At 41.4% G+C, this 25,890-nt stretch overlaps 1 protein-coding gene across 1 annotated transcript in view; it reads left to right on the top strand.

Annotated features, from left to right (window-relative positions):
* CPNE9 (copine family member 9) overlaps positions 1-25,890 on the top strand; it is a 118,170-nt gene that overhangs the window by 65,674 nt on the left and 26,606 nt on the right. Inside the window, exons 3-11 of the mRNA XM_075183495.1 lie at positions 4,144-4,207; positions 12,224-12,327; positions 13,581-13,685; positions 15,447-15,488; positions 16,701-16,776; positions 19,610-19,663; positions 21,019-21,080; positions 22,058-22,104; positions 24,598-24,779. Coding sequence (XP_075039596.1) covers positions 4,144-4,207; positions 12,224-12,327; positions 13,581-13,685; positions 15,447-15,488; positions 16,701-16,776; positions 19,610-19,663; positions 21,019-21,080; positions 22,058-22,104; positions 24,598-24,779 — 736 coding nt within the window. The remainder of the gene's footprint in view (positions 1-4,143; positions 4,208-12,223; positions 12,328-13,580; positions 13,686-15,446; positions 15,489-16,700; positions 16,777-19,609; positions 19,664-21,018; positions 21,081-22,057; positions 22,105-24,597; positions 24,780-25,890) is intronic.

Raw genomic sequence — 25,890 nt, forward strand, 5'->3', positions numbered from 1 at the left:
TGGACACCTGCCAGGGACTATTTTAAATATTACTTGTGGCTGATGTGGAACCCCCTAATACCACCTTACACAAAGATATAGGCATTTTGGTCTGTCCACCCTATCCATACTTTGCTGCTGCTTCAGTCTGCTGAACCCCCCCCCCCCCTCCCCCTCCCCTTAGCCCCCTAATCGTCAACACTGGGCACCCAAGGGAGGGGTGGTACAAGTAATTTGTAGAAACTGGGATTGTGAAGAGGCTCTAAGGCAGGGGTGGGCAAACCTGTCCTCAAGGGCCATATCCAGTTCATGTTTTTAGGATTTCTGTCTGTAGAAACAGGTGGGATAATTACTGACCCAGCCAAATAGATTAACTCAGCTGTACATGATTAAAGAAATCCTAAAAACATGAACTGGATATGGCCCTTGAGGACAGGTTTGCCCACCCCTGCTCTAAGGGCTATATTTATTAAACCGTCTAAAAAGCAAAATTTGAAGTGTTGCCCATAGCAACCAATCAGATTCTAGGGCCTGATTCATTAAGGATCTTAACTTAAGAAACTTCTTATTTAAGTCTCCTGGACAAAACCATGTTACAATGCAAGGGGTGAAAAATTTGTATTCTGTTTTGCACATAAGTTAAATACTGACTGTTTTTTCATGTAGCACACAAATATCAACTTTAAATTTCAGTGTACAAATAAGCTATCAAGTATTTGTGTGCTACATGAAAAAACAGTCAGTATTTAACTTATGTGCAAAACAGAATACTAATTTGCACGCCTTGCATTGTAACATGGTTTTGTCCAGGAGACTGAAATAAGAAGTTTCTTAAGTTAAGATCCTTAATGAATCAGACCCCTAGCTGTCATGTTCTAGAATGCAATAGATAAATGATAGCTAGAATCTGATTGGTTGCTATGGGCAACACCTCCACTTTTTCCCTTTTCAGGATATTTAGTTAATATAATCCTAAGGCTGCACGTGTTGCTTAACTGTCTAAATCAATGTTCCTCATTCCTTTTAAATTGTCCTGTAGATAGGGAAAATACATTTTGTCTTACTTTGCTTTTTATTCACTGTATTGTGTTTTATAAATATCAATGTTAATGAGATTCTAATGTCCGATCCTCGTGGACCTCCAACAAGTTGTGGTTTAAGGATTTACCCCTCTTTGGAACAGGTGTGATAATTTCTCATCCAATCAAATAGATTAATTCCCCTGGGCACGACTAATGAAGCCACTAAAACATAATCTATTGGGGGGGGTATCAAAAATAGCTTTAACAACCACTGAAATAAACTAATCAATATTAACGAAGAATAACACAGGATTTTTACATGGGGGCTTTGAAACAAAGAATAGCCTACACTGTACGTATCATACACATGAAGTGAATTCATTTTCAGTAACTCATTTAAAATAGCTAACACTTGGTGGTCCCCCTTATTAATATGACTCCCAGTTGTACATATTCGTAACAATGGAATACTTTGACTACTAGACTCTCCGGTGCTGTCAGTATTCTTCTTCTACCTCCTTCCCTAAATCTGTATTCCCATGCATTATAAATAAGATTTGTGTTCTGCATGCTCATTTTGTTTTTGTTTGTAACAACTTTCTTTTTTAAAGCTAAAATATTCAATAAATTCTGGCAAGCCTGATATAAGCCAGGTTACATACTGCAAGCCAATCAACTCACTCGATCTTGTTTTCCTTGTTAAGAGATGACTTCTGTAATCCCCCTTAGACTGAGCACTGCTTTGTGGGGGGATCATTAGCTAGGGCATCATTAGTTAGTGGTGGGATCGTAGGATTTAAAAAATGGCCCCATCCAATAATAATAGCTTGTGTGTGCTTTCTCAAGGATACAGAGAGTAGGAGGTTTGTGGATAACTCATGAGGTTCGGATATGATGGGAGAGCAGTGAGCCGTGCTGTTGGAGACAGCTATGGACGTACAGAGATCCAAGTCAACTAGTATAATCGCCTACACTTAACTGAGTTCTGGGAAGCTGGTAGGAGTGGTAGCCGTGCCCAAGTCAAGTCCAGGTCGAAGCTCATCAAGATAGCCCCGACCTTGTCTGGTAGTCAAGCTTAGGTGCACTGAGCAGAGAACTGATATCTGATATGCACGAGAAGTAACCATACGTCCGTATCAAGTGTTTTGCGTATCTTCGACTTACGACTCCTTACGTCTGGGAAGCAGTACGGGAGAGGGAAAGGGTTAGCAATTTGCATTACTTCCATGTAATCTTTAAAGGTCTAAATACTGGATGTGTGTTTTATTTTTTTGCTTGGTAAATGCTTCTTACTTTATTAATAGGACATTATTGTCTCTTGCGCATCGGACCACATTGCGCTATTTGTACACTACATGATAAAGTATTAAAACATGTTTTTGTTACATGATTAGATTGTGATGTCACTTCTGTATTTAGCATTGATACATACTCCTAATGATTGCGCATCCTACGCATCCGTCAGGCATATACGCTTTTTCTGGCATGCATCTTTTCCTGTCTGCTCCAACAGCGGATATGTGTTAGTCTCTGAATGAGTCCCAATGAGTGAACGTTTATGAACACAGATGTCATTTCCCATAATGCATTTTAATTAGCCGATTTCAGGATGGACGCAATGGTGCAAAGGAATGTCAACCAACGCCTTACTGTCCATTCCGCCCGGCCTTCCGTTCAGTGCTACAATGTTCATCTCAACACGAGTCATTTAGCAAGATAGAGGATTAAAGGATCAGATGTAATCGCTTTGGTTATTGCATTGTAAGCTCTTGTGAGCAAGGATTTAATTCCATTGGTCTGAAGTTATATTCTTGTAAATGATATATGTCTGTTTTATTTCCCCGACGTGTACTCTGGAATATGATGGAGTTTCTTAAACAGAAAGATAATAACACTAATAATTTAGAGCTGTCCGTCAGCCCCAGGTCCCACCACAATTTAAATATCACTCGGCCTTTTTTCTTCTATGTGTTTTGTACCCTGGGAGCTTCTGTGCTCTGCACATATACATAGCCATTGAATTGGTACTGCTGCAATAGAAGGGGAGGTAATTGCAGTCCCTTTTTGGAGCCATTGAAGAAGTTTAGCTTTGCTGGATAGAGAGGATGGCCACTTCCTGAATGGGCGTGGTCATGTCACAAGGGGGAGTGTCCACACTGCCTAGGGGCGTGTCTAAAACTTTACCCACCCCCCCAACACCCAATCATTGCAGCTGCAGAGCAATATATTGCAAAACAAAGCGGATTCCACGTTAAGATAACTTTCATTTATTGTACACGCCTTCCTGTGCTTTTCACCAAAAAATACATTCTTCGATTTTCCTAGCTTCCTTTTGATTTTTTTAAGGCTTGTCGTTATATCATCAGGCCAAATTGTTTCACCTTACAACCAATGGTTACGTTACAAAGTTAGTCTCTAGATTCATCTGTACACAGCGGACACAGCTGAGCTGTGTCGTATCTTAGGGCAGCCGAAATAAGCAACTCTGCTTGAAAACGTAATGATATAGCTCTTAAGAGCACAAATGCAAGTCAGGAAGATAAAGCCAGGTGATTAGTAAACGTTGCAGAAGGGCACATGCAAGCCAATCAGTTAAAGTCACCGGGGGGGTTCAAAGTTTTGACCTAGACTGAGAAAGTTAGAAATAAGGAGGAATCGGGTGGGCGTGCAGGTCGACGGTGGAACAATATTATTGTATCTGGCAGAAAGGCAGCAAAAGGTCACAAATAAAGATTTATATTGGTGCAAACAAGGGAAATCTTTTTGGTCTATTTGAGGGAAAGAGAGTAGATGAAGAGAGATGAAGCGAGGGAGCGCAGGGCTAAAGTGGAAGAAAATGTTCTCGAAGACTGGGTCCGGCCTCGGTAGGATTGCAGACGTTGCATTGTATTTTCACCAGTCCGTTTGTGCCATTTACGCCTAACAAGCTTTAAAGAGGCAGCAGTAGACCTTAGAGGGGATGGATAGACAGACAGTAATTGCATGTCTTCTGCACCACAATGGCCTAAGACCTCAATCTGTCATCCTTTCTGGGTCTCAATAAGCAAAAGAAATCAGCTGTCTGTGTTGATAAATGGTTGTGTTCTCAGTCCTTTCTTTTCTCCTTTTATTTATATATTTATTTTTTTGTCTTCTCACCCAGGGGGATTCCGGGAAAGAAATGTGGGACCCTAATCTTATCAGCCGAAGAACTCAGCAATTGTCGGGTTTGTATACAGTGAAACATTTTTACACCAGTGTTACACAAAAGGCTGCACAGCTCCAGTGTATTGTGTTGATGCTGGCAGAGGCCGAGTGCATTGTGTCATGTGACCGAATGCCAAGCGGAAACATTTGCAGGACCCACTAAGGCTCATTCGTGAATGGACTTTGAAGTCTGGTGCGATTGTGTTTTATCCATTTGTAAAATCAGCACCTGATGCTCGGAAAGTTGAAGCTGTAAATCTACAAAGGTCCACAAAAAATATTTTCAGTATAATATATATATATGTTCTCATTTATTTATATAGATATATATTCTTATATATATATATATATATATATATATATGTGTACATATAAATATATATAAATATATATAAATACACATATAAATATATGTGTGTGTGTGTGTGTGTGTGTGTGTGTATATATATATATATATATATATATATATATATATATATATATATATATATATACATATATATTCTTATATATTTTTATATATATATATATATATATATATATATATATATATATATATATATATATATATATATATATATATATAAATCCTATCCTGCAATAGTTTGCCCTGATAGGCAGATGAGTATAGACATAATGTATATTTATCTCATTAAAATTAAGCACTCACTATATTTATCTGTAAAATTATTATTTATTATTATTATATGGGCATTGCATTTTATTCCTTTATTATATGTGCTTTGCATTTTTTTTGATGCAACTACAACGTTAGTGGGTTATAGGCCTAATATATGCCCTAGCTTCTCAAACTGTTGTACATGTACCCCAGGGGTACCATAGATAGGTGTAAGGGCTATCTCCTTCTCTCTCAACATATATCTATATATAGATATATTTAGAGAGAGACAGATCTCCCAGCAACACTGCTGTGAGCTAGTAGAAGTGCCGATTTTCTACTTGTACATAAAAATGCAGAATTCTCAGACACACACATTTGCAAATGCACGATAAGCCACCCGCCACGTCACGGCGCTTCGGCCAATAGGGTGGTCCTAACTTACCAAGAGGTTTCCCAGGAGCCGCCAAATGGCAATTGATACCAGAACATACCTCTAAAACAACAACACAGAAATGGAAGTTGCTCAATCAATTTATAGGATCACAGCAGGTGCTTGAAAGGGCTGGGTTATCCTGAAACGAAAACATAGATTTGTTTAGTAAAGAATTAAACACATACAATACTAATCATAAGAGGATTGTTTAAAATATTTAAATGCATAATGGGAGGCTTCGTATATATTTATGCAGATTAGGGGATGCTTGGAATAAATCTACACACATTAAGGGGTATTCGTTATAAACGAACATTAGGGGTACCTAGTAAACTAAAACTATCATACGGGGTTACGTGTTAAAAGTTGAGAAAAGCCCATAAGATGTGCCTATTATGCAGTAAAATGCAATTAGAGTTATGCAAGAGACACACTTCTGACTTTTGTAATAAACACATCCACTATGTCCTTTTGATTTCACTAATTATTGTAGAACATAAGGAGCAGTACGTTAGGAGGAATTTGGGAAAAGTTTGTTGTAATAAAGGACGGATGTCCAGTGGCATAGAGGAGTCATAAGCCACATGGAGTAAATTAAGAAATGTATTACACATACAGATCCGGTACCCTTTCCCCAAAGGATCTAAGGGTTCAGAGCTGTAATCTCTCCTATTGAGGCTGGCCTTTATCAAACTAACATCATTGTTGTCAATAACCCTCCCCAAGTGAACTTTACATTCACCTCTTCTCAAGGGGGAGGGGCATCGACAACACAGCCAGGGGTGTAGAAACCAGGGGGGCAGAGGGGACAGTTGCCCACCCATGATTTCTGTTGGGTGGGCAAAGACTGTGTTTTGCCCCCCTTCCCCCATGAACTTCAAAAGTCTTCATGCTACTTTATGAAGTCAAGATATCTGATTTTAAAATTATAGATTGTCTTCGTATAACTGCAAAATGTTCTTTAATATAGATTGCCTTAGTATAGATTTAATACAGATAGTTTTTTTAAAAAATAAACAAATCAATCAAAGTGTTCAGTTCATAAGCATTTCATAAATAACGTGTATTGATGATCAACAACTACTCACTTTATTTTTACCCGGAAATCGTGCGGTGCGTCCAGTAACAAACATGAGATATATCAATTTAAATTTATAGCACAGACCATAACCAGTGAGGCAGTGACTATAGATTTAAAAATACTTCCAATCAAATGAGATTATGCGGTCAACGAAATCTGAATAAAAACTAGGTTAATGACTATGAAAAATATACATTTTTAAGATGAACAATTGAATTATTCAAGCTTTCTACCACCTATTGTACTAATTGGTAGTTAATTTTAATAATAATATTTATTTAATAATGTATAAATAAATTTTTATAGCAAAATAAACAATGAATCCAGGGTTGGACAACCTCTGAAGCACTGACAAGAATTAACATAGGATTGGGGGTCCTTGTATATCTACAGTCACTGTTACAACTGTCGTAAAACGAGATACCAAACGCTAGAAAAAGGGGCTCCAACCCTATAGTCAACCTTGGCCTTTTGACCCCCCCAATGCAAATTTTTGTTCCTACGTCCCTGAACACAGCTGTCTGTTTCAATAAGCAAGCAGTAGTAGTAGAGGAGATGATTACAGTGTTGGACCATTGGAGTGTTCAGGGGGACCTGCTGTTTTCGGGATCATAAAACCAAGGTCAGTAGTACTTTTATTTTATTTCAGTGAATTGTACCAAAACTCTAGAATTCTGAAACATGAAATTTTTTTTCCTCCCCCCCAAAAAAAATATATAGAGAGCTCCATTTTGGCGATGCTGTACTGTACAGCAGCCACGGCGCTGTCAAACAAGCCTCCGCGGCAGTGCAGTACAATACAGCACCGCCGCGGACGCTTCTGTGACAGAACCGCGGCTGCTGTACATTACAGTGCTGCTGTGTAGAGGCAATGTTTAGTGCCCGTTCGTTCGCGGAAGGGGGGGGGGTTTCTGGAGAACCAGAAACCCCCCCCCTGCGTGCGCCCCTGTGAATAAGATCCCAGCATGCCCTAGGCAAGATACTAGTTTAGGCACCCTTTATCCCTCCTCCATTTGGTAAAAGTAACCACATAGAACGGGTTAGAGAAATCGTGGTACGTCAGTGCCCACTGACCTCCAGCTCTTGTACTATACTACATAACTAAGAATAATATAAATAGTAAACATTAAAAGATACATTTAATATGGCACAACACTTTAATAAATACAACAATACACTATTCTATACTTTGATGAATCTTCACCTTTAATAATTAAGCAGGTTTGTGGTATCAGCCCATTAGAGATATTTTCTCAGCGCATATCCCATTCATCTTCCGCATCTGCTTCTAATCAGCGCTGTCATTATATCAACTTAAATGCAGAACACAAAATAGAATTTAATGAAAGTAAATGAAACTCTATGAATCACTGCACTTTACCATCAACTGTCAATTATGAATCATTGTGTGCTCAGTCATTAGACGAGGGGCGCTGCGAGTGAGGGTGAGGATTAAGTAAAATTATTTTGTCACTTTCTTTTGTGGCTACCGGTGATTCACAGTATGTATCTTCCTGTACTTGTTCACATTAAAAATATATGAGATAAAGGCAAAATGAACCCTGTTTCTTGGGGGTTTTATGTGTCTTGTCTTTTCCATTTTCATTTAAAACCGTTGTAAATAAGTTGTTCTACACACAGTTGCAAAGCTGTCTGTACGTTACCCGGGTTATTACTGAGGGGGGGCCCAATGACCCGAGGGGAGGCTCAGTGTGAATTAGAGATGTTCAGGCTCGAACACCCCTGAGAACCGAACACACCCGAACTTAGGGGATCCGAGTACCGAGCCAAGTCAGCTCGGTACTGTCTGGCGCCCTCGGAATCGAAAACGAGGCAAAACGTCATTGTGACCTCGTCGGATCTCACGAGTTTTGAATTCTTTTTTAAGATCCTAAATAGTGAGGGGTGGGAGGGAGGGCAGACCCCCATTTTTGTTTTCTACCACTGCTGTGTGTCAATGTGTCCTAGATGTGCTAGGAACTGCCGTGTGTTTGTGTCATTGCTCTGTCGCTTACCATCCAGCCAGATCGCTGCAGTATCATCATCATCACCATTTATTTATATAGCGCCACTAATTCCGCAGCGCTGTACAGAGAACTCATTCACATCTGTCCCTGCACCATTAGAGTTTACAGTCTAAATTCCCTAACATACACACACAGACAGACAGAGAGGGAGAGACTAGGGTCAAGTTTGATACAAGCCAATTAACCTACTAGTATGTTTTTGGAGTGTGGGAGGAAACCCACGTAAAACACGGGGAGAACATACAAACTCCACACAGATCAGGCCATGGTCAGGAATTGAACTCATGACCCCAGTGCTGTAAGGCAGAAGTGCTAACCACTGAGCCACCGTGCTGCCCGACAGTATTTGTCCGAAAGTGTATGAAAATAATATTGTGACCTGTGAGGTGGTCAAAATTGACTGCAAATGACTTGAAATTAGTGCTATTGAGGTTAACAATAATGTAGGAACAAAAAAAGAGCAAAATTATGTGATTTTAGCATATTTTATGATTTTTTCTAAAATCCAAAACCAAAACCAAAACACAGGAGGGTGGTTTTGCCAACACCAAAACCAAAACACAAAGCTAATCCAGATCCAAAACCAAAACCAGTTCACGGGGGTCAGTGAGCGTCTCTAGTGTGAATGGGTGCAGGGGCATCTACCTGGGTCGGATGACCTGGGAATTAGACCCAGGTGTTTTGGAGGGATATTTCCAGGTCCGACCTGGGTAGCCTTCAGTCTGAACGGTGAGACCCCGGTTTTTCAACCTGGGTCTCTTTTCGAAACCTATTGTAAAGTTACAAAAATAAAAAGCATGACTAGAGAAACCAATCAAAGCTCCTCTTGTGATGTTGCCATGGAGACCCATGTAGACCCGTATTCAGTGTAACCACCGTCTACCCGTGTATTTGCTGGGGTGTCCTGCACTGTCACCCGGCAATATCCTGGGTTCATAAACCCAGGATATTGCCAGGGCGGCAGTGGGAAAGTGTTATAAGGGAGTTATTGCTGTCGTCCAACGCCCCAACTTCAATTCGGTGCTGAATACGTTTTACCTAGTTTTATTTACATTTCTGTTGCCCTTGGTTACAACAACACATAACTATTCTGCATCGATGCAAATCAGAGCTAGTCTGTGTTACGGGCGGCGCAGTTAAAAAGCACTATCTAAAGGATGCCATTGGTGGGAACCACATAATGAAGCCAGTAAGGTTAAGCAGTGTACAGTATTTAGGAAAAGTTGTAGAATGATGTCAAGTACAATTGCATGACGGTGGAGATTTGAATTGGAGGGTTGAGTGCAGCGCTGGACTAAAAACAAAAGTGGTACCTGACCTAGAGGAGCTATTGGCATGGGAAATGGACTGCCAGAGAAATATGGCAGAGTGCACTGTGCACATATATCTCCCTCTTCTTCCAAATGTCAGAATTTGAGGAGTTTAGTTTCACAAGCATAGGTTCTCATGTTCTATATACTAATTTGGTTGTTATAGGCACTGTCCTTTAGTAATTTATTAACTATTTTTGGTTATATATCAGCAGTATGACTATACTGGCAAATATATTTGGAAGCACTAGAATATCTTTTTACTGAACTAATCGCCAAGAACCCAAAGCGTTGCCTCTGAATAAGTCATATTTCTACGTCAATAAGATAAATCTTCACCTGGAAATGGACATGCAAATCTACAGAGCATTTTCCACTTTGATACACAGTGAAGCTTTGTAGAAAGGATTTTGATTGAAAATAGTCCAAGCGTTAGATGTATGAGCGCAGTGATCAGGTGATCTCCATAGGACTATACAGCGAGAGCAGAATCTGATACACTGCACTGCGCGTTGTGGTAATTCCCAGCAATTACCATCAGCCATCCTACCACTTCACCAGCTTCTGTGTCACATCTCATCCGTTTTAATTGCAAAGTACAGTGGTTACAGAATTAGCAATCAAAGAACCCCTGATAGGACAAGAATGATGGTAATTACGCGTTTTCCTTCTTGTACTCTATATTTCAGTAAGGATTCTGACGCGAACCTGTTAGTGAATACAAAATATAATTAATACAATATAGACGTATACCTGTCACCCTGTACACATTGGAGACATTCATTGTGGGAGCTTAAGCAATACTGTTCTCAGTTCTCTACCATTGTGCCTCGTGCCTCATTGATCTTACAAGTTCCTTGTGAATTGATAGACTCAGGGCCCTCTAGAGGAATTTCAGGCCTCGGTACAGCAACTTCTTAAGGTTCCTTCCATAGACGCTAAAGGGGGTCAGACCAGCTCTTTGTGTGTACGGAGTATTGAAGTGGGCGGGGATAGAATACCCTATGGCCAATCAGATCATTAGAATGTTCACAGAGTATTTTGAGAGATGTGTGTATTGATCTTGTGGAAGGCAGTGATCTATCCTCTTGTGATTGTGTCAGTGAGGACAGAGCTTCATGTGACAGGGGCAGTGACATGATGTGAGGAGGGGAATGGAGGCAGCAGGAAGTCACAGACTGAGAATTATATAATAGAAGGCGCAGGGTCTCCCAGCAGCACAGAGTAGTCACCTGAGGCTCCTGTCATACTGATGCAGGAAATTTGATGGTGTCAAATGCACCCAACTTGTTTATAACTGTGAAAATTCGAGGGTCTCAAATTAATTTGTGGAATGAAATATATGAAGACCACTCACAGACCTTTATTAAAAATATGACATTCTACTGATACAGCTGGTTTGAAGGTTATTCAACACTAACAATTAGTTTGTGAAGAGAAAGAAAAAGTGACTGTGCTTAATGGGCAGAATAAAACACTGGAGGTCTGCTACCATATACATATCAGTGTCTTTATAGTAAAGGCTATTAGACGCTATGAAGCAAGAACTATCGGCGGATGTTGTGCAGATTCACATTGTGCTTGAATCTCACTGTCCCTCAGTCTTTATACCACCCACAGTGTGGCGAGCAGCCTATAATAATCTCTTCATGCCATTGAAACTTGCACTCAAACGAACTGTATACTTCATTTAACACTCTGTCTATAGTTTCACAGGCAAATAACATGGGAGTGAAAAGTCCTTTTTTGGTTACTATAGTTTGAAAAGGTTAAGAATAGAACAAGGTGAAATTAGAAATATATCTCGTTTTCAAACGTGAAGCGTTATCACACATGGAATAGAATTATCCCCTATATTTTTCAACGGTCTTTATCTCCCCTTCATTTACACCATAACCCACCATAAAAAAACAATGTGACGAGTTTGCTTTAGATGATGTCTGAAGTTCTGCATGGATCTTATTTAATTCATTTATACCGCATTAACACTTTATATTCTTATGATTTAGGACTAGTAAGTTGTAAAAGTAGAATTCCACTGACAAAAACATTTTTTACAGTAAACATTTCTCCTAGCAGAACGGTAATGATCCAATGTTTGGGGCCCCTGGGATTTGGAAGATACTTAAGCCCCCCTCCCATCTGTGTCTGCTTGCTAATGGTCTTTTTTTCTACCACTGCTGATGGCGAAGCAGATACTTTTATGTCTGTAGTAGTGTGGGAGAGTATCTCTTGATCAGTTGTAGTCCAAAGTCTCGGACATGGGACTGCAACACTACTCTGCTAGCTTGGGGAAGGTGTTACTTTAGAACCATTACTGTCAATGAAGTTTTTCTGCAATAGAAATCATAGTAGTTTCTCTGCTAAATCTATGCCGGTCATTAGACAACTAAACGACTTGCTGGTATGAGATGATGGTTCTTCTATTTGTCAAAAAAAAATCTTCTAAAAATGTTATGGGATTCTCCCAGAGCTGCAGGAGACTCCAGCAAGCAAACTCTGTATTTCATTATACCGACATTATAAAACATGTGATCATAATCAGCATGCTTTCCATTTATAGGACATTGTTACTATGCAGCTGTGCGCTAACAAGTTGGACAAGAAAGACTTCTTCGGAAAATCAGACCCTTTCCTTGTATTCTACCGCAGTAATGAGGATGGCACGTAAGTTTATCTATGGAAATGTAATATCATAAAGCTGCAACATAGATGTAAGAACAACACTTCTGGTGTTTCATCTATTTCCTGTGTTCCTGTCCTCTAGCTTAAGTAGGTGACTATATTCAGCTACTGCTTTGTACAAATTGGCTTAAGTAGCTTCTTAGCAATGAGGTGTCAGCAAATTGACGGAAAAGGGATGTTCACTTTGAAAAAAATATAAATGTGCTCTTCATAACAATACAAATAACATTTGCATTTAGTTCTTTGTTTTCAATAATCCACTATACTCCATCTCATCCCCTCTAATATTTACATTCATTGTTCTCTGGTCTGAACTAGGCTGTCAGGCGCCACACCCATTTTGGGGTATTATTGTATTTTTATAACCCCTGCTCTGCAGAAGGGCTCACTGATCTACTGCATGAGTGTCGGGACTAAAGAATTCTGGGTATGCATCCTCCAGGTGCCATTAGTTTTAGTTGCCAGTGGACAACAAATGGGGAGTGGCCTACCATGACATTGATGTAGCCTTGCCCAAAATGGGTGTGGTTATGAAAAGTCAGGGGTGTGGCCTACAATATCCAGATGTTGCCATTTTGAATGTTGGCAGGTATGAGAGTGTTCCTAGGCTCAGAGGCAAAAATGTAATTAAAACACCAATATATATTTAATTTGTGCGAGGCCACCATAACATTGACCATGACACTGGAGACCAGAATGAGACAGTGTTAGCTCAATCCACCTAGTGTTCATTTCATGTGATGTTGTTTTGTGCTTAATTGGCAGAAAATAAGCCATTAGGAGGCACAAATGCACAACGATCACCTGGTCTAGTTCAGGCAAAAATAACTCAATACAAATAATACCTAGTTTACCACTGAAAGATTAAGGGGTATATTTACTAAAATGCGGGTTTGGAAAAGTTGAGTTGTTGCCTATAGCAACCAATCAGATTCTAGCTGTCATTTTGTAGAATGTACTAAATAAATGATAACTAGAATCTGATTGGTTGCTATAGGCAACATTTCCACTTTTTCAAACCCGCAGTTTAGTAAATATACCCCTAAGTCTTCTGGTAACATTGACAAGATACAAATCATCCATAACTGTGCATGATTAATAGGCCATGCCAGCCAGGGCTAATCCGTTCCTCACTCACCGAATTTGGGGATACGTGTTGGGGTTACTTACAATGAGGCTTATGCGAAACCAGTGTTGTGTGCAAGATAAGTAACTGTTTCACTCTCTCTCTGCAGGTTCACTATTTGCCACAAGACAGAGGTTGTGAAAAATACACTAAACCCTGTATGGCAACCGTTCACTATCCCCGTGCGAGCATTGTGCAACGGAGACTATGACAGGTGCGGGAACTCACGGAATCATTCTCCAGGTGTTATCTGTAAATGAAGTAACATTGGTGAAAGTTTTTTTTCGCGTTATAATGTATGGCAACGTGACTTCAATAGTTCTTTATAAATGGATGAAATGTCCTAGTTTATCGTTTTGCTTGTTCACTATGGATCTTTATGCAGTAGCTTAGCTCAGCAGTTTTAGAACTCAAACCATCATCAATATTATATGCAGTACTAGCGTTATTAACATGAGTACAATGCATGAAAATAGGTCTAAAAGGTGAAAACATTGTTTTGCGGACTAAAATGGAAGCACCTGCAAGGGGGGAAAATGTTGTTTGATTGGAGGAGTTGGCGGATCAGGGATGATCCTTTCAAAGGGCGGATTAGGAGCATGGGCTAGCGGGTGGAGAAGGTACATTACAGAGGAGACCCTCTTATACTGGTAGGCACGGAGGCTTTTCCTCCCCATAAAAGGACTTGGATTCCTCAACTGGTCAGAGGTCACACACTTCTGTGGGAAATCTCTACGTGCACCAGCAATGTATTTAAAATATTTAAACACAGAAAGAACTGTAATAAAGACAGTCCTGGGGGTAAATGTATTACGCTCCGATTTTTGCCAAGTTTTGCTAGAGAAATTTAAAACGACAATGTATTTAAATGCAAGTTTTGCCTTTAAACACATTGCCGTTATAAAGGTTGCTGTCAAAGTCGCCGAATATCAGCAATTTGCAAAAATCGGACGTATACCCACAGATGTCCCCTCTGGCTTATGTTTAATTTTGGATATAAACTAGGCTAAACCAAGCAGTATTTCAGGAGAGAAACTCAAAAGTTTAAATTAACGAAAGGGGTTTCCCTAAGGTAGAAGTAAGTTGGACGTTTCCACCACGTGCATAGGAAATCTAAATGGAAGCCCAGATTGATGTCACAAGGGTTTTGGGGCGCACCTCAAAATGCACAGCCACATTTTTTTGCAGTTCGTAAATGACGCATTAAAGTCTCCAAAAAAATCAAGTTTGTCCCAAATATGACAAAAGTTGGACCGTTTGTTTAGAAAACTATCTGCAAAATTCGGCACAACATTATGCTTGCAATAACGGAGTAAAAAAAGTGCTAGAAATAAGAAGAACATAGCAGCCTATTATTTATTGAGAGCTCCTTTGTGTCGATAAGGTTGTTTCATTGCTACTTATCTCTGTGATAACAAATCCCTTATCGCAGCAATTTATCTGAAAACGGTCCAGCGATACTGGGCCGGCGATAACAGAACAGGTTTGTCGGCAGTATAAATATCGCCACATACTTGTTATATTAGGCTTGTTTATTAAACATGACGGGGATAGCCGTCACATACACAGAAAGTGTAAAACGAATTCTAAATCAAATTTATGTCACAAAAAATTGTATACAACAAAAATGATATCAAAATGGAACTTACCTTTTAAAGAGATCACCATAATGGTATAACTGTAATTTCATCACCTTATGTCAGCGACAAGATGTTTAGAAGTATTAATCAAAGTTCTCCTCTTTTGAATTCGTGGAGAAAGATGGGAACTGACAGCAGAAAATAGCCATTTTTGGCCATTTTGCAGTCAATTTCCTTTATTATATAAAGGGGATTTCTGTTTCTGTCAGATACATTTTTCCTGTATCTGCCCCATCTAGATTAACAGAGGAAGCGGTTCTATATATCAGTCACTATAAGTCAGTATATAATGCAGTAATTGTGGTGATTCATGTAGGGTCTTTTCTTTCTTACAGGACGGTGAAAGTGGATGTTTATGACTGGGATAGGGGAGGAAGGTATGTTACATTACTATGTCATCAGTTTACATCATTACATAGGTAAATATATGTATATATATATGGACATTCACACACATATGCATGGTACATAGCATGTATATTATATAGTCATATAAGACATACATATATTATATTACATATATATATATATATATGTCTTCTATGTGAAGAAGGGTGTGTGTGTATGTGCATATATATATATATATATATATATATATATATATATATATATATATATATATATATAATGCTTAACAGTAAATAAGAATAAATAATAGGCACGAAGCCAGAGCTTGGCAAATAAAGGAGTTTATTACAATACAGACATTGTATGGTGGAGGAACAAATAATAAGCAGTTCGGCCGGGTCCAATGCTCCTTATATCACAGTGAGGGTCATTTACGCTCTCGATATCAATAAATGGGGAGCAGTGTTACCCAGGTGCATCCTTATCTTTAAATTTGGCTATCCCTTATCCCAATCATCCGAAGGGTAGTGGAATCCAAACCCTAAACCATCCCAACGGGGGCACCAATAAACACGCCTCGAGCAGGTGTTGGCACCCAAAGAACTTGCAAAGAAGCTCCCAAACCAGGGAGGGAGGGCGGGCAACTTGTCCTGCAGACTAAGAGACAGAATACAACCACCCAGGGGTCTTTATAATATGGCCTAAGTGACCTCCTATAGTGACACATCATGGGCGTACCCAAAGCTCACTTTACCTGCCCACTTTAACCCCTTTAGAGAAGGGACAAATAAAGTTCCAAAAACACACTACGGGCTAGATTTACTAAGCTGCGGGTTTGAAAAAGTGGGGATGTTGCCTATAGCAACCAATCAGATTCTAGCTGTCATTTTGTAGAAAGTGCTAAATAAATGAAAGCTAGAATCTGATTGGTTGCTATAGGCAACATCACCACTTTTGCAAACCCGCAGCTTAGTAAATCTAGCCCTTCAGCTTTTAATGCCCATCGGGCTTAATCAACCCTCACTTATAATTTATATTTTAGTGTAGTTAGAAGTAATTTTAAATCATGCATTTGTATGAAGAAACCCCACATAACCTGCCTGGGTGTGAATGTACCCGAAACTTATAGGATATTTCTTGCTATTTGCACTGTTAGCGCTCAAGCTTTGTGCTGATTTCATGCTCTCTCTGGTTACATTTATTGATGACAACTAACATCTTGGTTCATTATTATTTTCCAGTCACGATTTCATTGGGGAATTTACTACAAGTTACAGGGAGTTATCGAGAGGACAGAGTCAGTTCAGTGTGTACGAGGTGAGAACGTCTCTCTGTGTCCTCTTATCACCTTGTGGTTGTCTCATGTCCCCAGGTGACTGCAGGAATGTCTGCAAGTCTACAAACAAGATGCTTTCACAAAGACACCAGTAACTGATGGGAATGGCATTGGCCACATTATATACTGTATTGTTAAAGATCCAGATTTGTTTTGTCATTAGAAGTGAATTTATAATGAGATACATGGCAGGTAAGTCATCAGTGCCAGCCCCGTCACTAGGCCAACCTAGGCGTTTACCTAGGGGGCCAAGGTTTAAGGGCTGACTAAAATACTGAATTAGTGACCTAATGGGGTTGATTCAATTCTCGGCAATGTTCGGCCGCTCACATTTCCGGGGCTGACGGTACCCAACATCGCGGAGTTTCCTGCACAGTTTTCTGGGGTGTGAGGCAAAATCCACAATGCTACATCGCCGCATTGTGCCCTCAAAACCGTTCCGCAGCCCAGCCCCACACTCCCGGTCTGAGAGCGGAGAAGAAGATACACTTGCACTGACCGTGTAAGTCATATCGCTAAAATTAACTATAGAAGAAGGTCTTATCCCTTTATAGGCTGCATGCAATAGGACATTTAGTTTTGTAATTATATAGGGCAGCACGGTGGCTAAGTGGTTAGCACTTCTGCCTCACATGAGTTCGATTCCTGAGCATGGCCTTATCTGTGAGTAGTTTGTATGTTCTCTGGTTTCCTCCCACACTCCAAAAACATACTGGTAGGTTAATTGGCTGCTAACAAAATTGACCATAGTCTGTCTGTGTGTGTGTGTCTGTGTCTGTGTGTTTGTGTGTGTGTGGTAGGGAATTTAGACTGTAAGCTCCAATGGGGCAGGGACTGATGTGAGTGAGTAACACTAATTCCTCAGCGTTGTACAGAGAGTACAGTGCTGCGGAATTAGTGTCGCTATATAAATAAATGGTAATAATAATAATAATTAATAATAAGATATATTTTTTATTTCTGTCCCCTGCACCTCGTATGGCTTTCCGTTGTGATATTATGCCCCCCCTCACACCTGTCATGTCTGCACCCCAAGGACCTGCCCCAGCTGCCCACCCTTAGTTACCCCCATGGTACCTGGTTATTCTAAATAGATCAGGATAATATTGACGTTAACCACTATTCTCCTGCTATGTCCAACTTGTCAGAACCGAGGCCGTATGACATTGATGGTGTTATTGACACTAGAATACGAGATCTGGATACTGATGAAAGTATTATCTGAATGTTTAATCTGAGCAAAGTGAAAGACGAAAGGATTAATCAGCTCAGTATCTCAGTAGTTTGTGCAGCGAAGCTAAACGTATTATACCAGCGTCCCCAATGCCCGAGTCTCCGCGAGCTTCCGATGCAAGAACATTAATGAGAATTCCTGCTGGTATTTTACCCCTCCAGTTATTATTATAGCTGTTATTATTATTATTGACCTTAAATTATAATAGCACCAACATATACCGTAGCGCTTTACAGAGACCGTTTCGTCAATCACATCAGTCCCTGCCCCAATGGAGCTTACAATCTAAATTATCTACCATACAAAAGCACTAACCTTAACCTACCAGTATGTTCTTAACCTCTCACACAAACACGGGGAGAGCATACATAGCGGATAGGGTTCATAGAATAATATCAGTACTAATTAATTTTACCTTACTCTGTCCAATAGCTGAAGTTTAACAAATTAATATCATAGTTTGTTATATTTGAAACTGATTTTTGGACACTTTGCATCTGACCAGATGCAATGACATTATTAATGTTTCGATCAAAGATGCACAACCCAGAATTTGTTTTGGGGTCCCCTGTTTGTCAGATATACAATGTATCCTGTTAGGAAAACGCCTGTTTTGGAGAAGCAGAAAAATGGCACGCGGAGGCCTCGTACCACTGGCGTTTTCAAAATGCATTTTACACGTGTTTTTAATACATGCAAACTGCATGCAAATGTTTCAGACATGAGAAACCGTTGTCTCTCGCGTTACTATACCCATAGGCGTTTTCACGTGTTGCGTTGTCTCGAACCGCTACTTATTCTGTTAATTGGTTTTACTGCAAGTAACCGTACCAATCGTGACGTAAAACAAACAAACAACAAGCCAACTGGTCTAGATGACCTCAGTGCTTATGACGTCTTTACTAACCGTGGTTATGATGTACATTTTATATATTGTAAAAATGCTCCGCTTCAATAAATATTATATTACTATATATTTTAAACTCCATAGAATATGAACTATGGAAACCTTCACTCAGTGAAAGTGCTCAAAGAGCTACTTTTTTATCGGATGCACCCCAGTCTGTTTTTCGCCTTTAACCACACCCACTGCGCAAATCACCCAGACTCCAAAATTATGTTTCCTTCCACAAACTGTGGTTCCTTTCCTGTGGTTGAACTCTCGTGGTCTATCTCTAACCCATGGGCTATTACTTGGTCTACAATAAGCCAGGATAAGGGGGAGATCTATTGATTAATAAGCCCCCAACGTTTAATTTAATAATTATAATGGTACAATAAAACGACTGCTGTTCTGTGTGTGGTAGGTGACTGTAGACGTGCAGGAGATAAATAGGATTAAGTTTGGATGTCTCTTCCCAGCTTCCCCTCCGCCTCTCACAGTGGCCATTATTCCCTGTGTTCACCGTGATGTTCTACATGTGTCACTTTAATTGTGACTGCGGGTGCCGAGGTGTAAGAGGAGAGCGCTCCCTTCCTCATTGATGAATGCCCAAGTATCTGCTCTAATGAAGATGAATGCCTCTGTGCTGTCAGTAACAGGAGGGGCATCCTTGACGTGTCGTTCCTTTCCCCTTTAGGTATTAAATCCGAAAAAGAAGTGCAAAAAGAAGAAATATATCAACTCGGGAACAGTGAGTGAACATTTTTAAAAGACCTACTATGTCTACAGTGTAGTCATTACATTCTAAAGGACGTTACAATGTATCTTCTACGCTGCGTGATGCACAATGGTTGTTTGTCTTCTCGTTTGTGACAGCCGAGGAGCGTAGGGGGGGGGCAGGTTTTATTTCACAGATACGCAAAATAGCATGTTTTACATGTATTGGTTTACTCACACAGCGGGGGTCTGAGCACCACAACATTGTGGAATTGTCATTTGAATGGACGCTCTTATGGAAAATAAAATGTTATGGCTGTTCTGTATATTTCAATGTAGGGCAGTGTCCTGTCATTAATGTTGCACAAATTATGCAGCAATCCGAGGGCTGCAAGTCCTCCTTGTGCATGTGTCAGTAGAAGACTGTCATCACTGCAGGGGGTGCGATGGCTATGGGGACTAGAGGGCGATGTTGGCCTGTCTGCCACCAAGCCCTCCGCTCTGCTCTTGTCAGCATGCTCAAGGACAAAACTAAACTCAACTGAAAGCCCAAATGGATGTGCATGCTCCACCCCCTGTGTATGCTCCACCACCTACGTATGCTCCACCACCTGCGTATGTTCCACCACCCCCTGTTCATGCTCCACCCCTGTACATGCTCCACCCCCTGTATATGTTCCACCCCTGCATATGCTCCGCCACCTGTTTGCTCCACCCCTGTACATGCCCCACCCCCTGTGTGTGCGCCACTCCCCTGTGCATGCTCCACCACCTACGTATGTTTCACCACCCCATATACATGCTCCACCCCTGTACATGCTCCACCCCCTGTACATGTTCCACCCCTGCATATGCTCCTCCACCTGTGTTTGCTCCACCCATGTACATGCTCCGCCCCCTGTGTGTGCTCCACCCCTGCATAGGCTCAACCCCATGTGCATGCTCCACTGCTGCGTATGTTCCACCACTCCCTGTTCATGCTTCACCCCCTGTACATGTTCCAGCCCCTATGTGTGCTTCATTCCCCTGTACATGCTCCACCACCTACGTATGTTCCACCACCCCATATTCATGCTCCACCCCTGTACATGCTCCACCCCCTGTACATGTTCCACCCCTGCATATGATCCACCCCCTGTGCATGCTCCACCCCCTGCGCATGCTCATGAGAGGAGAGCAGGTGCCACAAGGGGATAGACAGGCCAACCTACCAAAAACATTTTGCTATGGGGCGCAGCTATTGAAGAGTTATGCCCCTGGCATGTAGCACACAAATCCTGGACAGCTTTGTCTCTACGCTGCGATTTAGAGTTGGGTTGTCCACATGTGTTAAACTTTTTTGTGTTAGTGTGGATGATAACTAAACGGTCTCACGCTCATCTTTCATAGGTGACACTTCTGTCTTTCAAGGCTGAGTCTGAATATACATTTGTGGATTACATAAAAGGAGGGTAAGTTGTCACACGTTCCCTATTTGTCTTAATTCTAAGCTGTGATCTGAAAACTGTTTAAACTAATCTAACATGCCTGAAATCCGCTTAGTGGAAGAAAAGTGCGTTTTGCATTAGTGGGTTTTGGGAAAGTTTACATTCAATAAAATAAGTATTTCTTGTAAGGACAAAATTACGTATCAGAAGATGGTTTAAGGGGCGGGAAGAGGGCCAGCGCCTCCACTAGACTAACCTAGGCTGTTGTCTACGGCACCAAGGTGTAGGAGGCACCTTAAACACAGAATGAGTGACATAGTGTCATTCAGTGTCTTGATTGTCACTAGGCTCCGCCCACACTCACGGAGGGTCTGTGAAGCTGTCGGCTGCTGCTTCTCCATATTTGTAATGGGCCGGGGGTGTGTGGCGCTTGGCTATGATGTCACAGCCCCAGAATAGAAGATGCTGCCCCACTCACACTCCACATTATGTAAGAAGTGGAGGCGGGGCAGATCCAAGGAGAGGGGTTGGGCGGTCAGGTCATCGCCCTAGGGATGACGGAGCACTTAGGGTGCCCACAAACCACATAGCGGCCCTCAGTGGGAAGAGCCACTGTCCTATATAATAGAAGCAAACTTGTGTCCGCACAAATCTTCTTTCCCCATATAATAGGGCAGATAAGCATTACCTGGTAGTGCGTGCTGGCACTTGTAGTTCCACAACAGCTGAAGAGCCACAGTTTGGCTTCCTATACACTAGTGCAGTATAGAGGTAAGATAAGGACAGCAACCTATTCAGGGACTGCGGTCCTGTCCTTATAGCTGTCATTAAACTAATATGTGAACACGGCACTTCTATTTATCATTGAAATTGTATTTAGGTTGTAGCGGAGGAAAGCCCAGGAAATTATCCGGCCATCACATCACAGATAGTATAAGGGGCATGAGAAAAATCTGCAATTACCTCTTCCACTTCTCGTGTTTTTTTATGTTTTTCTCTAGGACGCAATTAAACTTCACAGTAGCCATTGATTTTACAGCTTCGAACGGTGAGTCTGAAGCTCTTGTTTTTTTTTTAATTCCTGCAACTTTCTTCCATTATTCCAATTAATTGTGAGAGTCTCGCTGCTGCCACAGAAATAACAAGGACCTGGGGGGGGGGGGACGGGTGAGTTGCTATGATAACGCAGATGCAGGTTGGCTGGCGAGGGCTAGTTCAGTATCTGGCTTTGCAGATGGTGTCAGTTTAACTCCCCACTTAATGAAGCTGCTCGATTGACTCCCATATCGTCAGAATGGGTCTATTTGTAGACGCCGCTCTCAGGAAAAACCTGCACTGAAGGGTGCATTTAAATGTTTATCATCTCCACGCCTGGAAACTAGATGCTATTTTTGGACTAGATGGCAAAATCCATCACAGCAGAAAATGACATAAACAAAGTAGAGACAAAGAAGATCAAATCCAGTCGCTCGTTCCTTGCTGGCCTTCTGGAGCTGAATGGGTTAATTGCGTCAAGTTGGGGGATATACAATATTTTTCTGTGTTTTTTTGTTTTTTTGTTTTTTTATAAAATGACCAGATTTAAGTTGGGTTGATATTGAATATTTCCACTAGGGTCAGGTCTGATTTGACCATTTCTGCCACTATAAACCACCCTTGGTCTTCACATAACCCTGCTTCATACTCCCCGTATCTATGGTACAAACCTCCCCTCCTTCATCTGCACAAAATAAATAAGTTGCAATAATTTAGCTCTAGTTTGGACCGTGGCTAAATATGCATAATTTATAAATAATAAGTTATTAAAATAGATATAAAAAATAAAATAATGAAGTGTACCCTGACCAGAGAACGTTAGGCACAAGTCTTCCAACTTTTTAGGTTTGGGAATCTGGACAACTGTGTGCACATTGAATGGAAGCAGAAATAAAGGGGTGTGGTCACGTGTAGATGGGCGTGGCTAGTTGCCGAGGGGTGTGGTCAGTTGTCGAGGGTGTGGTCAGGTATCAAGGGGCGTGGTCAGCATCATATATCTAACGTTTAATGAGTACAGACCAAAAAAAGACCAGTCGGTGTGTTTCAAACGAACTGTAAAGCTAAAATAATGGACACAACGTCCTCTCAGCCTTTTGATTTGTCATTATTAATTATCATTATCATCACTATCATTATTATTATAGTAGATTTGTTAGCGCCATAGTGCTCCGCAGCGCCGTACGGTGGGGAAAACAGGACATACATGAATAAATTTATACTTTGTTTAGAAAGAGTATACATCCCATTCACCAAATTGGCAAGCACAGCAAATCAGAGGCATAGGCCAAAATTTAAGCTGCGCAAGTCCTTACACCACGCTTGAAACAAAAGAAAAATAACATCCTCAATTGGAGACACGAAGCTGCAATGATCACTTCTAAAGTACACAAAATCTGCTGACTGCGCACAGCGCAAGTCACTTGCAAACTGTAAACATGTAGCAGCGCAGCATCGATTGTTGTTTGTCTGCTAAAATGTTAACAAATCTAAAAAAACAATGCATGTACTTCACCCCTCGAAGTTCATACAAAAAATATTCCGTTCCGTAAAGTGAAAAACTCCTTCTCATAGGCAAACCAAGGGGAGGGGGAGGGGGGGGGGGGTTCCTAGTTCCTGGAAACCCCCCTTTAAGCCTGGGGCACTGTATAATTGAGGTGGCTGGACTCTGCCCCCGCTTCACACAGCTCTGCTTAAAAAAGGAGAGCTGCGTGCACCTAACAGTAGTCCACGCAGCATTGCCCATGTATATTATGGGGATAGGGAGAGTTGGAGAGCAGCCAAGCACTGTCTCAAAGTATAGCCACGCCCCCATGCACGCTGGTCACGCCCTCTCTACAAATTCTGCGTTTACCCCTGCTTTAGCACAATTGTGCACAGATCCAGCGCATTACTGCGGCCGTCCACATTCCCTACAGAATGCCCTGATCCATCCATGTACAAAGACAGCTCCTGGTGTCATCAGGCCCGGCGCTTCCATTAGGCAAGGTTAGGCACTTGCCTAGGGCACCGGGCTCTGGATGGCGCCTGGAGGGCGCCACAGAACTGGAAATTAATTTGAAAACTGTGCGGCGACCGCTGACCATACCTGTCACGGCCACCGCACAGCATTCAGATGCATGGGGAGGGGGGAAGAGGCTATTGCTCACCACCGCCGCCTCTCTGCTCCGTCTCCTCCCCTCCACTCACTAGTGTCAGTGAGTGGAGGGGAGGAGACGGAGCAGAGAGGCGGCGGTGGTGAGACAAGGTTAGAAAAGACAGGGTGAGGAGGGAGGAGGGCGCCGATTTTTGCGGGGGGGGGGGGGGGTAGAGGGCGCCGATTTTGCCTAGGGCGCCATGGACCCTAGCACCGGCCCTGGGTGTCATCAGTAACAAACATACACAGTGAATGTTGAAACGCTGTCAATCTGCCCATGTAGAAACATGTGTCATAATATCCCTCCACCGCTCTTGTTTTTATGTCTGTAGAAAATAGTTCCGTACATAAAGGTGTTTTTTTTTCCCTCAGGTAACCCCTCACAGCCCACCTCTCTCCACTACATGAATCCCTACCAGCTAAACGCATATGGCATGGCACTGAAAGCCGTTGGAGAGATTATCCAGGACTATGACAGTGACAAACTATTCCCAGCGTACGGTTTCGGTGCCAAGATCCCACCAGATGGAAAGATTTCCCACGAGTTCCCGCTGGTTCGTAAATGTCTTCTGACCTAATTTAGCGTTATCATGACACAGACATAATCTACTGCTGCAGATTTTACACACATGTGTTATTGTGTTGTAATAAAGTTGCTTTTGTTTCAAGAACTGAAAACATTGTTCATTGCACTATTACCTATCAATTTACTATTGTACTTTTGCAAAATGCCCTTTTTACTTATTTTACGATTACTTTGCAGAATATTAGTGTATTAAAGTACACCCATCACTTATAGACGGTAGCCATTTGATTATAAAAATCATTCTTCAGCCTATCAATTTCCTGCCTTATGCCTCACAGCTCAGGTGAAAGGTGAAATTTAAAAGTGCCTCCATCTTGCCATTAGTTCCTAGTGAATTAATCATACTTTACTCTCCCGGAATGTTCGGGAGACTCGCAAATTTTGGGGAGGTCTTCCGGACTCCCGGAAGTGTAGGCAACCCTCAGAATGGCTGTGAAGACTCGATTCACTGTTATTTGGACATTGCCTGGGCGGATCAAGGCGGGTCAGTTTTATCCCATTTATTGCATATTAGGAGCTATGACTTCGCCATGGAGGTCAAATTACAGAAATAAACAGGACAGTTTGTTCAAAAGAAGTTGCCCATGGTGTTGATTGCAGGGGGTAAATGTATGAGTCATCGGTTTCTGTATGTCGCCGGAAATCGGTGACTTTGCAGGGGAAATTTAAAGCGGCGATGGCTTTTAAAGCAATACCTTTAGAAGACATTGCCGCTTTAAATTTCCCCTGCAAAGTCGCTGATTTCCTGTGACTTGCAGAAACCAATGCTTTATACATTTACCCCCCCCTTTCCCCCGAAAATCGTCGACTTTGCAGCTAAAATTTAAAGCGGCGATGGCTTTTAAAGGCAACTTTGCCTTTAAAAGGCTTTACAAGCCAACAGCGCTTTAAATTTTAGCTGCAAAGTCGCCGATTTCCGGCGAGTTGAAAAAATTGCAGCATAATACATTTACCCCCAGGACTCTGTTATCATAATAAGTAATTGCTGGTGAATTAACTTGTGTCTGTGACAAGGCTCAATCATGTTCTGCAACAACGTTAAAGCATATCCAGTTTGTGAACATTTTATTGTAATTAAC

The sequence above is a fragment of the Mixophyes fleayi genome, chromosome 8, assembly GCF_038048845.1.
Source record: "Mixophyes fleayi isolate aMixFle1 chromosome 8, aMixFle1.hap1, whole genome shotgun sequence".
NCBI classification, from domain to species: domain Eukaryota; kingdom Metazoa; phylum Chordata; class Amphibia; order Anura; family Limnodynastidae; genus Mixophyes; species Mixophyes fleayi.